The 13,324-nt window shown below is 37.9% G+C and overlaps 1 protein-coding gene across 1 annotated transcript in view; it reads left to right on the top strand.

Annotated features, from left to right (window-relative positions):
* The window catches only part of chd5 (chromodomain helicase DNA binding protein 5), a 33,010-nt gene that overhangs the window by 16,682 nt on the left and 3,004 nt on the right, over nt 1-13,324 (top strand). Inside the window, exons 18-37 of the mRNA XM_055160460.1 lie at nt 258-431; nt 638-779; nt 866-997; nt 1,328-1,445; nt 1,534-1,658; nt 1,733-1,970; nt 2,632-2,804; nt 3,124-3,298; nt 4,727-4,792; nt 4,914-5,002; nt 5,461-5,594; nt 6,707-6,851; nt 7,237-7,396; nt 7,485-7,564; nt 8,198-8,399; nt 8,497-8,586; nt 8,698-8,856; nt 9,508-9,616; nt 11,334-11,466; nt 11,693-11,888. Of these exons, the coding sequence (XP_055016435.1) occupies nt 258-431; nt 638-779; nt 866-997; nt 1,328-1,445; nt 1,534-1,658; nt 1,733-1,970; nt 2,632-2,804; nt 3,124-3,298; nt 4,727-4,792; nt 4,914-5,002; nt 5,461-5,594; nt 6,707-6,851; nt 7,237-7,396; nt 7,485-7,564; nt 8,198-8,399; nt 8,497-8,586; nt 8,698-8,856; nt 9,508-9,616; nt 11,334-11,466; nt 11,693-11,888 (2,840 nt within the window). The remainder of the gene's footprint in view (nt 1-257; nt 432-637; nt 780-865; nt 998-1,327; nt 1,446-1,533; nt 1,659-1,732; nt 1,971-2,631; nt 2,805-3,123; nt 3,299-4,726; nt 4,793-4,913; nt 5,003-5,460; nt 5,595-6,706; nt 6,852-7,236; nt 7,397-7,484; nt 7,565-8,197; nt 8,400-8,496; nt 8,587-8,697; nt 8,857-9,507; nt 9,617-11,333; nt 11,467-11,692; nt 11,889-13,324) is intronic.

Genomic DNA, 13,324 nt, shown 5'->3' with positions numbered 1-13,324 from the left:
ATTATTATTATTATTATTATTATTATTATTATTATTATTATTATTATTATTATTATTATTATTATTATTATTATTATTATATTACATTATCTCTATACTCATGTATGTTCTGGCATTAGCCTTTATCCAGTGAGCCCTTTGCATGCTTCAGGCAACCCTGTCATTGACTTGTGACTCACATTATCCATAATTTATCATTTATTTGTGCATTGTGTATATGATTTTGAGGTTTGAGGGTACAACTGTTGTTTGTGCAGTAACCTGGAGGGTTTCCTAGAGGAGTTTGCCGACATTTCAAAAGAAGACCAGATCAAGAAGCTCCATGACCTGCTCGGGCCTCACATGCTGCGAAGGCTGAAGGCTGATGTCTTTAAGAACATGCCGGCAAAGACAGAGCTGATTGTCCGAGTGGAGCTTAGCCCCATGCAAAAGTAAGACCTGCTATTGATTAATTACTGCTGTCGGCCACATTTGATAAAACTGGGTAATTTAAAAATGACTAATATATCTGACTTTGTAAAAGTCACTCTGGGATCGACACTTTTCCTCCCTAAATGCCAACATAAATGTCACTTGAATAAGTATGAACTATAATATGATTCTGATTTATTACCATAATGTGTCCTCTGACAAATAGGAAATATTACAAGTTCATTTTGACGAGAAACTTTGAGGCTCTGAACTCTAAAGGAGGTGGAAACCAAGTGTCATTACTCAATATAATGATGGATCTGAAGAAGTGCTGCAACCATCCTTATCTGTTCCCAGTGGCAGCTGGGGTAGGTCAAAGAATATATTTTTATTTAAATAGGCACTTGCATGAATGTAACACTTTTCAAATGTTGACAACCTAAACATTTTACAGGAGGCCCCAGTTTTACCCAATGGATCATATGATGGCAATCTGTTGGTGAAATCCTCAGGAAAACTGACACTGCTTCAGAAAATGCTTAAGAAACTGAAGGATGAAGGCCACAGAGTTCTTATTTTCTCTCAGGTAAAATATGCTATCTATTTTATACTAGACATTATGTGTAATTGTGGTAATGAATTACACATATAGTAGACAGCAAGTAATAGGATTTTCTCAAACATTTGTGTTTACAGTGTAGATACTAAAAACACACCTTATCATTTGATACTAGTTAGAAAGACTGACATCTTGGTTTTATATTATACTGTATTTTCACTCTGTTGTTTCTTTATTATTATTTTTTTTATATATTTAATATTGTTGTATTGTTGTTTTTGTTTAGCACTTTAGTAAGCTTTGGCTGTTTTAAATGTGCTTTATTAATAAACTTGATTTGATTTGAACTTGATTTAGATGACAAAGATGCTGGATCTGCTTGAGGACTTCCTGGAGTATGAGGGTTATAAATATGAACGCATAGATGGTGCAATCACTGGAGGACTGAGACAAGAGGCCATAGACCGATTTAATGGCACGTTATTTTTTCTTTATTTGTATTAAGTCTCTTGTCCTGTTACACTTTTGACATAGTTTGATGTTGATATTTGTTATTGTTACAGCGCCTGGAGCTCAACAGTTTTGCTTCCTCTTGTCAACGCGAGCTGGAGGTCTGGGGATCAACCTGGCCAGTGCAGACACAGTTATTATTTATGACTCAGACTGGAATCCTCACAATGATATACAAGTACAAAATATTACTATATTACATTATACAACTAATTATTACTGTTTTAATTTAATATATTTTTTTTATTGTAGGCTTTTAGCAGAGCTCACCGTATTGGACAAAACAAAAAGGTTATGATCTACCGCTTTGTGACGCGTGGCTCTGTGGAGGAGCGTATCACTCAAGTGGCCAAGAGGAAGATGATGCTGACTCACCTAGTGGTCCGCCCTGGTCTGGGGTCTAAAACAGGATCCATGTCCAAACAAGAACTGGACGACATCCTCAAGTTTGGCACTGAGGAGTTGTTTAAAAATGAAATGGAGGCAGTAGGTGAGTGACAAGTAGTTCTCTACTATTCACAGTATAACATTTATTAAATTGTCATCATATCAATCATATTATTGGTCAAGGTGTTTTTAGGAGGGTGTATGGAAAGACAGTGCTCATTCCCTGTAGTCTGCCCCTGTTACTGTTAGCCTTCTCTGACTCTTCTGGTGAAATGTATTTCCTTCATGGTTTTCTGTTAGTGTTGTACCTGTTAGCCCTGTGAGTAACTCTCCATTTGTCTATGGGGCATCCTACCAAAGCCTAAAGCATTAAGCACTAGTCTCTGAAACATACAAAAAAGGAATGTTTAATGTTTATTAAAAGCCCCCTCCCACAATGATTTAACTTTAAATTTGGTGACACATTGGCTGAATGGTTAGCACTCCCATAGGCAGAACCGCCCAGACCTTTCTGTGCAGAGTTTGCATGTTCCCTGGGAATTCCAGTTTCCCCCATCAATCCAAAAAGGTAAATCTTCCAGCAAAAGTATAGTTCCGACCAAACCTAGCACAAGATCTGGAGATGGGTGCCCGGATGCTACTCTGTGGCGCTCACTGCTCCTGACAGGTTGCTCCAGCGGCATTGAAGGATGGGTCAAATGCAGGGGACAAATTTCCCTAGGGGGACAATAAAGCGTACCTTAACTAAATGTTTTGTTGGTTAGGTGAAAACAAGGATGGTGAAGAGTGTAATGTGATTCATTATGACGATGACGCTATCTCCAAACTGTTGGATCGAAGCCAAGACGCGACTGAAGACACAGAAATCCAGAACATGAATGAGTACCTGAGCTCATTTAAGGTGGCCCAGTACGTGGTGAAGGAGGAGGATGGAGAGGTGAGTAATATGTCTAAATAGATATAGATCTAAAATAACATACCTTACTTGTCTCAGCGACCGATACTTTTTATTATAGGCCTAACAGATTGTTATAGTATAGTAACCAGGTAAATTAATGGATTCATTTACTCTTTGTCTTCATTAACTGTTTTGAAAAACATAGCCTGGAAAGTGAATGATGATGATAAAATAATACTTTTTGTAAATGTTGATTAACTTTACATATGCTTCAGGGCAAAAACGAATGATACATTAAGCTTAGAGGTAAACCATTCCATTTTTATGGTGTATTTTCATTTGTCATTTGCCTGTGCAGGAGGAGGTTGAGCGGGAGATCATAAAACAGGAGGAGAATGTGGATCCAGATTATTGGGAAAAACTTTTGCGCCACCACTACGAACAGCAGCAGGAAGACCTAGCCCGCAACCTGGGCAAGGGCAAACGCATCCGAAAACAGGTCAACTACAACGATACTACTCAGGAGGACCAAGGTAGCGCCTGCACGTTTTTCTGGTCTCAAATATTAAGTATAGTCAAGTCATAAAATGTTGGGTATATTTTATAGTGGTTTGTTTAGCTGCATTTCAAGGTAAGTATGGCCTTTTTCAAGTTCAGGTATATAATTTGCTTTAGTGTAGCTATAGGGGACTCAAACTAGGTCATTGCTCTAGAGAAACACTGCAGAGATTTATGGATGTAGTGAAAAAGGACATGAAATTAGTTGTGGAGGTGGTATGAGAATAGAGGGTACCGATAATAAAGTGAAATGGACTTTCTGTTAAAGAAATAGTAAAAAATGACATTAATGTGTAGTTGATTAATACAAAAATTAAAACTTTGCATTATGAGTAAATTATGGTTCTCGGACTAGGATAGTATACTGAGAAGTGGGTGGTAAGAGATATTTATAAGGGAAGTAATTTCAAGTCAATTCCAGCATAATAGTTTGGATCATGCCTTTAGTAAAATAACCTTTTAGAATGGTCATATTCTTATACATATTATTGAACAAATAAAAAGTACTATCTACCCTATAAAACTAAAGAAAATGTAAAATGCCCGAAAATATGGCAACATAATTCAGAATTTCTATGTATAATAACCCTCTACATAACAGTAGTAATTGTAAATACACTGCAGCTGAAAAACACAACTTCCATTAAAGGTGAATAATACCCTTTTGTTGAAATAATTGCTTTTCAATTGTAACCTTGGGCCTTGCAATTTCACACAAACATTGCACACCATCCCAGAAATCTAATTTTGAATAGATTTTTCCTTTAAGTACGGGTCAAGAGCATTTAGTCATCAACACATTTGATTTATTTTGATGTCTCGTTAACGACCCGATGCTAATTCAATAACAGAGCAGTGCTGTGCAGGTATCCAACCGAACATTGCCTCATTAGCGGGCTAACAAGGTGACAGTATCTTAACACAGAATAATTTGGATTTATCGGTTCAGGAAATAGCTGCATACAAATTAATCACCTTGTTTATTAAATCCTCTTAGCCTGCGAGTCTCAACAAGAGCTTTTGACCTCCATTTCGTCAGTGTAAAAACTATTGTATCTTTTGTATAGCCTTCTCAGTTGGCTCTCAAATGCTCCATCTAATTGGTTTTACGGATAAGTACTTTGTGCAGTAGTTTCAAGGTCCCTATTACCACAGGTTAATTAAAGATAAAACTAAACACTGGTGCTGTCCAAAATACACCCAGAGTTTAGAGCAACTGCACTATGCACAATGGAACAGCAACCTCTGGAAATAGAAATGGTAGGCTATTGGTAGTGCATGATATAGTGGTCTGTAGTAATCTGCAGTGCCATGGCGCCCTCAGGTGGCCACCAGTGGGAGCGATTGTGCAATGTACTGTTTCTCTCTGATGTGTGACTCAGAGTGGCAAGATGATCTTTCAGACAATCAGTCGGAGTACTCTGTGGGGTCCGAGGATGAGGACGAAGACTTTGAGGAGAGACCTGAAGGTAAGTCCAAAGTAAAATGTTTAATCCCACACAGTTTGGCAACACTACACAAAACATATTAAAATATTTTGTTAACTTTGTGAATAAGGTTTTCAGTGTTATTGACATTTTTATTTTTTAGGTGGACGTAGACAGTCCAGACGACAGCTCAGGGGTGACAAAGACAAACCTCTGCCTCCACTGCTGGCACGGGTTGGGGGCAGTATTGAGGTACAAAAGATACACAGAAATCATAGTAGTTTGCAGTTGCCCTTGAACATCTTATGTATTATGTCATTCCTATAATATAACACTTTATAATTCACAATGTTATGGTTTATAATGTTTGTCAGTGCACATAGTTTAAAGACACTGTATGTAATTTTCCATACTTCAGAACATTCTCCATATAGATAGTGATGTTTTATATCATACTATGATAAGATTTCCATGGAAACAAGCAGAAAGAAATCCTCCATCAAAGTTAGGCTTGTGGCAATGCAAGCCTGCTCAGTGTAGGGACACATGCTTTTTAAAAGAAGGTGCTCTTAAAACAAAACAAAACAAAACATGTTTATATTTTAGTCTATTTTTGGCTAAAAAGTTACAATCTGTGACTTTAAGGAAGTGTATTTTCAAATCCAACAAGACTGTCTCACTGTTTAATCTTTGTTTTCTGAAATATGCAGGTGCTTGGGTTCAATGCTCGCCAGAGAAAGGCCTTCCTCAATGCCATCATGCGCTGGGGGATGCCTCCTCAGGATGCCTTCAACTCTCACTGGCTGGTCCGGGACCTGAAGGGGAAGAGCGAGCGAGAGTTCAGGTAACACCCAGAAACATTCTTAACTGAAATTTGTCGATTGAATGAATTGAGAATTACCCAAATTGTCATAAATTACATGTGTAATGAATGACATCAAGACTGCACAGCCTTTATTTCATAATTTTATATTGATTATTAAAGAGGGAGTATTATGCAAAAACTCTTTAAAGCTTTTTAAAGTAATTGTAAGATTCTGTGCATTGCACAGTCTACTTCACCCATACTGCCACATGTCAATTCTCCATAAATATAGAAAAAAGATATAAAACTGTACACAACAACCTGAGAAACTTGAAGTGATGTACAATAGTTTCATTAGTGGGATGTATGCTATTGTGTTGTGATAGCGTTTTGAAGGGGTAGTAACTAAACACGATGAACAAAGGGAAAGAAGACACAGCATCAAAAACCAAGGCGAAACGTACAGAACATGTCAATACATTGTTTTTTAGCAAATATAGCAATTTCAAAACAAAAGGTTCCATGGTGATCTAAATATGTTATGTGTTAGTATTTGATGTTTTTATTGTACTGTAGTTTTCACATGTTATCTGTATATATGTATATGTAAGTGTTTCTTCTGTTTTTGTTGACTTTTATGTGAAGCACTTTGATCAGCAGTTGTTTTAAATGTGCTATATAAATAATCTTGAACTGAAGTGAATTAATACCTCATAGAAATAAAATACCCTTTTTTCAAGACTGTTGACAGGTATAAAAACATGATATTAAGCCTTTTTCAGCCTGATTATTGCATTTAAAATGACTACAGATACTAGGTTCTGGTCACTTTTCACCATTCCACAGCATCAAAAAGCTACAAAGTTATACTTCTTTAGTTTATTGAAGTGTGCTGTTTATCCTTTTTGCACCCAAGGCGAACATTTCCTGGCATTTAATATTTCATTTTGGAGCGCGTGATGTATTGCCCTCATTAAGTGTAAACACAGACAAGATTGAAAACAGTTCAAACTTCTACTTTTTCCCCAGTCAATAGCAACACATACTTTTCTTCTTGATATATATTATGTAGAATTTGCTCATTACAATTTTCAATATCTTGCTTTGAAACTCCATCCTTCTGCCTAAGTTCTGTAATCCTCTTTCAACAGGGCCTATGTGTCTCTTTTTATGAGGCATCTGTGTGAACCAGGAGCAGATGGAGCAGAGACTTTTGCCGACGGGGTCCCACGAGAGGGACTGTCCCGTCAGCATGTCCTTACTAGGATCGGTGTCATGTCTCTGGTTAGGAAGAAGGTACGGGTTATTCTGACATGGAAAAGATAGGTTTTCATCTCATCCACACACTGTTCTTCCAGGGCACTTTGAGATTAGACAAAGTAGGTCAAACTGTCTGGGCACAGGCTGGCAGGAAGAACATGTCGTTTTGGAGATGTCAGACTAAAGCACCTTTTGAAGTAGAAATAGATTCTCTTAGGTTGCGATAAGAAATGCTATGTACATTATTCACTGGGGGAAAGTGAATCATACCACTCAGCATTTATCACAGGCAAAATCTGCACTTTTAACATCTCATATATTTAGGACCTCAGTGTTCATGGATTCTATCTTATGTATCAAAATTTGAGGCTTTTTCCTGGAATTTCAAGCTTTGAATATCTGGCTATAATTTGGCTTTTAGGTTCAGGAGTTTGAGCATGTAAATGGCAAACTGAGCTCTCCCGATCTGATTCCTATTGGGATGGAGCTGAAGAAATTAACTGAGAGTGTATCGTCAGATCCTAACACCCCTGTTCCAGCCAGTCCAGTCACCACACAACCCAGTACTCCTGTCCCACCGGGTAAGCCTATAGACTGCCATAGAACGCCATTATGTTACTACCACAGCTATATGTTCACTACTATGAACTGTTTTTTTCTGCGCTGCAGAGAAACCAGAATCTCTCGCGGGAACAACAGAGGACAAGGACAGTCCAGAGCCGGAGAGCAAAAAGCTGTCAGACCAGGAAGTAAGATGTTTTCCCATAGTAATGTATTTGTCATAATTTAGCCATTACATTTAATTAGCCCTGGTTTATAACTATTCAGTGAACATTAGGGTGTTGAATTAACATATTTTTGCTGTTAGATGGTGCTGGTAAGACAGTTTGAATTAATCTTGTTATATAGAGCAGGTTTATAGCCAAGTGTGAAGTGGCAGGGCTGATTATCGACATGCTCCAAATCTGAGGTGTTTTTCCCCCTCGAAGTAAAGTGAGACTGTTCAACTTTTCCCAATAAATGTCAAGAAGGTAGAAGGATCTGAATATTCTAGTGCCCAACAGGCCTTGGCTTTGGTACAATTTGTTTCAGTCCCAAACTCTGTTAGCAATAAGTGGTAAATTATTTAGTATAGAACATTTAGGACAATATCGTTAGAGTAGCTCGTTATTTTTTTATTGTTTTTATTACTAAACACTCTTGCATTCCTTCTGATCTCCTGTCTTCTACATTGACCTGCGTTTCATCGCTTTTAAACCAGATATTTTAACCAAACACAATGTTGTACCCTCTGTCAAACTTCAACACCCGTTAACTTTTCTCTTTGCCCTTTTTCTAACTCTTTCTGCTCTTCGCTGTCTGTCTCGTCTCTTCCCCTGCAGACTCCCAGCTCAGAGACAGCACCAGCAGCTGCGCCTGAGAAGTCGGCTGACAGCGAAGAGGCCAAGGCCGGCCCAGAGGAGAAACCAGGAGATGAGAGGGACCCTGCCCAGTCGCCCTGTGCTAAGACCGAATCATCTGCCAACCTCAAAGAGTTTGGTTTGAAGCAGACTGAGCTGTCATCCAGTCAAACTTCGCCTAAAGGTGAGTTCCCTGTACCTGACGCTGTGCTGCAAAGTTTATTTATCCGCGAGGCTTGTATGGGCTTTAATTGATGCTTTTGGGCTTGTGATAACCTCAGAGGACACCAGCAAAGAAACAGAGAAGACTACGGAGAAAGGAGAGGCCTATTCCCCTCAGGCAAAAAGCGAAGACAAGGAAAATAAGACGGGTAAATACAAAATACAGACGTAAAATATATCTTCATTGTCAAGGTTGATGGAGTGAGGCACTGTATGTCTAATGCTTGGTTATTCTAGTGTTTTTTTTGTTTTTTTTTTAGCTCCTGCTGATGTTGTGAAAAGTGAAGATGTTTCAGAGGGACGCATAAATGGAGACAAAGACACATTGGACGAGATGGAGGAGAGCAGGAAAGGACCAGAGGACAAGAATGGATACAAGACCAAGTTCATGTTCAATATAGCTGATGGCGGTTTTACAGGTAAAACAAAAACTCAGCTTTATGATAGTGAGATAGCCAAAAGTTGCATACAGATATCTACTTTTTTTACCTTCTCCAATGAGGGGTTTGGGGGCTTAATAAATTGTGGGTCCAAGCTGGATACAGAGCCTGCATTATACATTTTTACAATATTGTACTCTGATAAAAAAAATAAAATAGAGCAACTTTGGCCTTTAAAGCAGTTTTCAGTGGAGTAACTGAGGTGTATTTAGGATGACACTAATCCTTGTTATCATTGGCCTGCACATTTTCAAGCCACCACTGCCAAAAATCGTAATTAAAATTTTGCATTAATTCCAGCTGTCTGAACTTAATCCTGGTGTACTGTTTTACTCTATTCCACTTTATTTACCAGTAGTTTATTATCTACACCCTTAAATTTTACTATTAAATACTGAATACGTTTGTGTAATTAGTGTTATTCCCATAGTCTATGATTTTGAGTTGTTTGCGACTTCTACTTCTAAGGTAGCATGGCCAGACCAAGTTAAATTCCTTTCAACTTTTTACTCAGCACCAATGTTTTGCATTATTATCACAAAGGTTTTTTACTCTCCATCATCTGGATCCAAAAAACGCCTTGGAAATTACTCTTGGTGAATTGGAGTTTCTGTGGTTTTACTCCCCCAGAGTTACACACCCTCTGGCAGACCGAGGAGCGAGCAGCGCTGTCTTCTGGAAAAATGCATGACATCTGGCATCGTCGCCATGACTACTGGCTATTGGCTGGCATTGTAACGTATCCTTTCCCAGATGTGAGTCCAAAATAGGCCCCATCATCTGGCCGAGTGGTGTAAGTACTTGTGATGAGAGGAGCCTCAGAGGATGGAGATACTATTTAAATAAGATGAAAAGCAATGCACACTAATGGTGATCATTACAATGACTGGATTATGAGGTGAGTAGGTGAATTACACAGACCATCTCTTCATTATGGCAATTTATAATGAGACTTAAATGTCAAGGCTATAGATTAACGTAGGTTAAGGATACTTCACACTTAATCGTCCCTATACAAATTATTTGTATTAAATTAACTTGTCCCAGTCATCTGTAGAGGCCATTTTAAGTTATACCCGCTAAGCTCAAATTTGTATAATTTTTTTTTTTATTACCTCCGCCAAGGAGGTTATGTTTTTGCCGGCGTTTGTTTGTTTGTCTGTTTGTTTGTCTGTTAGCAACATAACTCAAAAAGTTATGGACCGATTTTTATGAAATTTTCAGGATTTGTTGGAAATGAAAAGGAAGAACTGATTTCATTTTGGGGGTGATCCGGAAGAAATCCTGGATTCTGGATCACTTTGAAATTGTAGTTAACATTGTGGTAAATGGGGCCAAAAATTTTGTTTCTCAATATCTCGGTTAATTATTGACCAAACCCCATGAAATTTGACTCAGGGATGGACAATGGGATCCTCTTTCATATTCCAAAGGCTGATCCGGATCTGATCCAGAAGACTGATTTTATTGCAATTTATATAAAAAATGGGGGTAGTCCTTGGCGGAGGTCTGCGCTCTCTGAGTGCTTTTCTAGTTGTTAATATTTTCATTAGGTTATAATAGCCTAATTTATTTGGTGGTGCCTTAGGGGTCAATCTGGTGTATTCTGCCTATCTTAATTGACACAGGTGGGGTAACTGTAGTGTGGAAACCACCCTGAGCTACTAGGCCTACAGTTTTTGTTGTTGTTGTTTTTGTTGTTTTTGTTACCTCTGCCAAGGAGGTTATGTTTTTGCCACCGTTTGTCTGTTTGTTTGTTTGTTTGTTTGTCTGTTAGCAACATAACTCAAAAAGTTATGGACCGATTTTGATGAAATTTTCGGGATTTGTTGTAAATGTGAAAAGGAAAAACTGATTTCATTTTGGGGGTGATCCGGAAGAAATCCTGGATTCTGGATCACTTTGAAATTGTAGTTAACATTGTGGTAAATATCTCGGCTAATTATTGACCAAACCCCATGAAATTTGACTCAGGGATGGACAATGGGATCCTCTTTCATATTCCAAAGGCTGATCCAGATCTGATCCAGAAGACTGATTTTATCGCAATTTATATAAAAAATGGGGGTAGTCTGCGCTCTCTGAGTGCTTTTCTAGTTTACCAATGAAGTGATAGTATCAAAAACATCAGTTAGAAGCTAAGGGCCAAGCAGCTACTGAACCACAGAGCAGCACAAGGGGATCCGTCTCTAGATCTAGGTAGAGAATCAGCCTATTGTGCATATAATAGGTTAATGGGGGAAGCAGAAATACACTGAGGAAACCCATACAGGCCAAGAACATACAAACCGGTTTTACAGACAGGAGTCAGAATACTACCTTGTGCATGGTAAATGTTTATAAACAAATGCAACTTTATTTATAACACACTTTAAAAACAACAAAGGTTGACCAAAAAAGGTTACATATTATACAGTTTATTTGTGTAGATGTTTTCCCTAACTCTTTTTTCTCAGACATGGATACGCCCGCTGGCAGGACATCCAGAATGACCCCCGTTATGCAATTCTGAATGAGCCTTTCAAGACTGAGATGCATAAAGGCAACTACCTAGAGATGAAGAACAAGTTTCTGGCGCGTCGTTTTAAGGCAATTGTCTTTAATTAAAAACAACAGCTCGGGGCTGAAATAATTTGGATTAGTGGATTTGTTACACCTAAAAGACAAATTAAACGAAGTAAAATATTGGATGAACTTGAACTTATCTCTGTAAGCACTGGTGGAAAGGAACGACCAGCTTTTAAGTTTAGGGAAAAAAAAAAGAGTTAAGTATTGACATTGGTAGTTGAGAAACTTCTTTGCACTCTGTGTTTAGTTACTGGAGCAGGCCTTGGTCATTGAGGAGCAGCTGAGGAGGGCAGCATACCTGAATATGACCCAGGACCCCAGTCACCCAGCTATGGCCTTAAACACACGCTTCGCTGAGGTGGAGTGTCTGGCAGAATCCCACCAACATCTGTCCAAAGAGTCTCTAGCTGGGAACAAGCCTGCTAATGCGGTACTGCACAAAGGTAACTGTTCTACTTTCAACAGCTTTAAATAAGGCCTCTGTACTCACTAGGTCAGGCACAAGAGAGGTAGCCCATAAACCTTTAACCTGGACTGTAAATTCTTTTTCTTTCATCAAGCACTAGCCTGGAGTCTGTTGATAAAATTGGACTGAAGATGTGTAGCAACCTGGAAGTCTGAAATTGAGCTAATGGTCTATGACAGTAGTTCTCAAACTGTGCTATGTGAACCTCTTGTGGTATGCTAATTCCTCTGCATTTCTAATATTTGCTGTTTTCAGAGTCCACATTTATATCTTTTTTTGGGTTTATTTTTGTTTTGCAATTGTGTAATAATTATATTTTAGTTGTGTTTGGATCTAGAATTGTCCTGGTGGTACACAGTAGGTCAAATATTTCCTTAATTGGTTTGAGGACCACTGATCTATGATATATGTTGATGTGGAATGGGGCTTTTGTTGGGTTATTAACAAAATCATCAAAGTCATATTATGTCTATCTGCTCATAGACTGCTATTTGTAATTATTGAAGGTTCAACATAATTTAGTTACTGATGTTTTCTCAGCATCAATATTACATTCATCATACAGTTTATTACATTTTTCTGCCAACTGAAAACACATATCATGTATTTTTTTTCATATAATACTGTGCACTAGTCACACTGGTTGCTAATTGAGAACCTGTTGGACACTGCAGCTCCATTTAATTTTAATTTAGTAACGCTGTGATTAGAGGGGTGAGAAGTTTGGGATGTGTCCAAAAACCAAAGAAGGCATTGAATAATATTCTTGTCCGTGACCCATACTAATTCATTTGCCAGTGAGAAATTTTATGACATTTATTTCTTGGCAGCTGTTAATTTTCAAGGCTTGGATCACACATTAATCAGTTTTAATTGAGGTCGCCCACTAGTTTAAAATGGGATTTTGCTAGATTTTTTAAATGCATTTCTTCAGTAACAGTGGTATCTTCTATTAGATTTACTGTATATACTTAAAACTAAACAAAGTTTTTTGTAAAAAATGCAGTGTGGTCTTTCAAATAGGGTTGTAGCATTATATTGTTCCATTATATTGGATGATTTCACTGTCTGTTCACCTTTTTCCCGATATTTGAACCTCGACTAAGACATTTACATTAACGTTTTGGCACATTTTTGACTCATTACCATAATATTAATAATAACAGGAAAAGGTTGCATCTAGCTTCAAACATAACAAACATTATGAAACTCAAGTGAGAACACTCAGTAAAACTAAACTGGTAAAAGATTATTTAAAGGTGCACTGTGAAAAACACCTTGAAAAACAGGCATTCTGACTGTGAGCAGGGTTGCCTCTCCACAGTTCTGACCTGTAACTTGGTCTGGTTTGGTTTCCATGAAGATAAGGTTAAGGATAAAGGTTTAATATCGTACTGTGAATATTCCAGACAA

Source organism: Boleophthalmus pectinirostris, unplaced genomic scaffold, assembly GCF_026225935.1.
Source record: "Boleophthalmus pectinirostris isolate CB_2022bp ecotype Guang Dong unplaced genomic scaffold, ASM2622593v1 HiC_scaffold_3, whole genome shotgun sequence".
Classification (NCBI taxonomy): domain Eukaryota; kingdom Metazoa; phylum Chordata; class Actinopteri; order Gobiiformes; family Gobiidae; genus Boleophthalmus; species Boleophthalmus pectinirostris.
The sequence above is the reverse complement of the archived record's forward strand: the minus strand, read 5'-3'. Positions and strand labels throughout refer to the sequence as shown.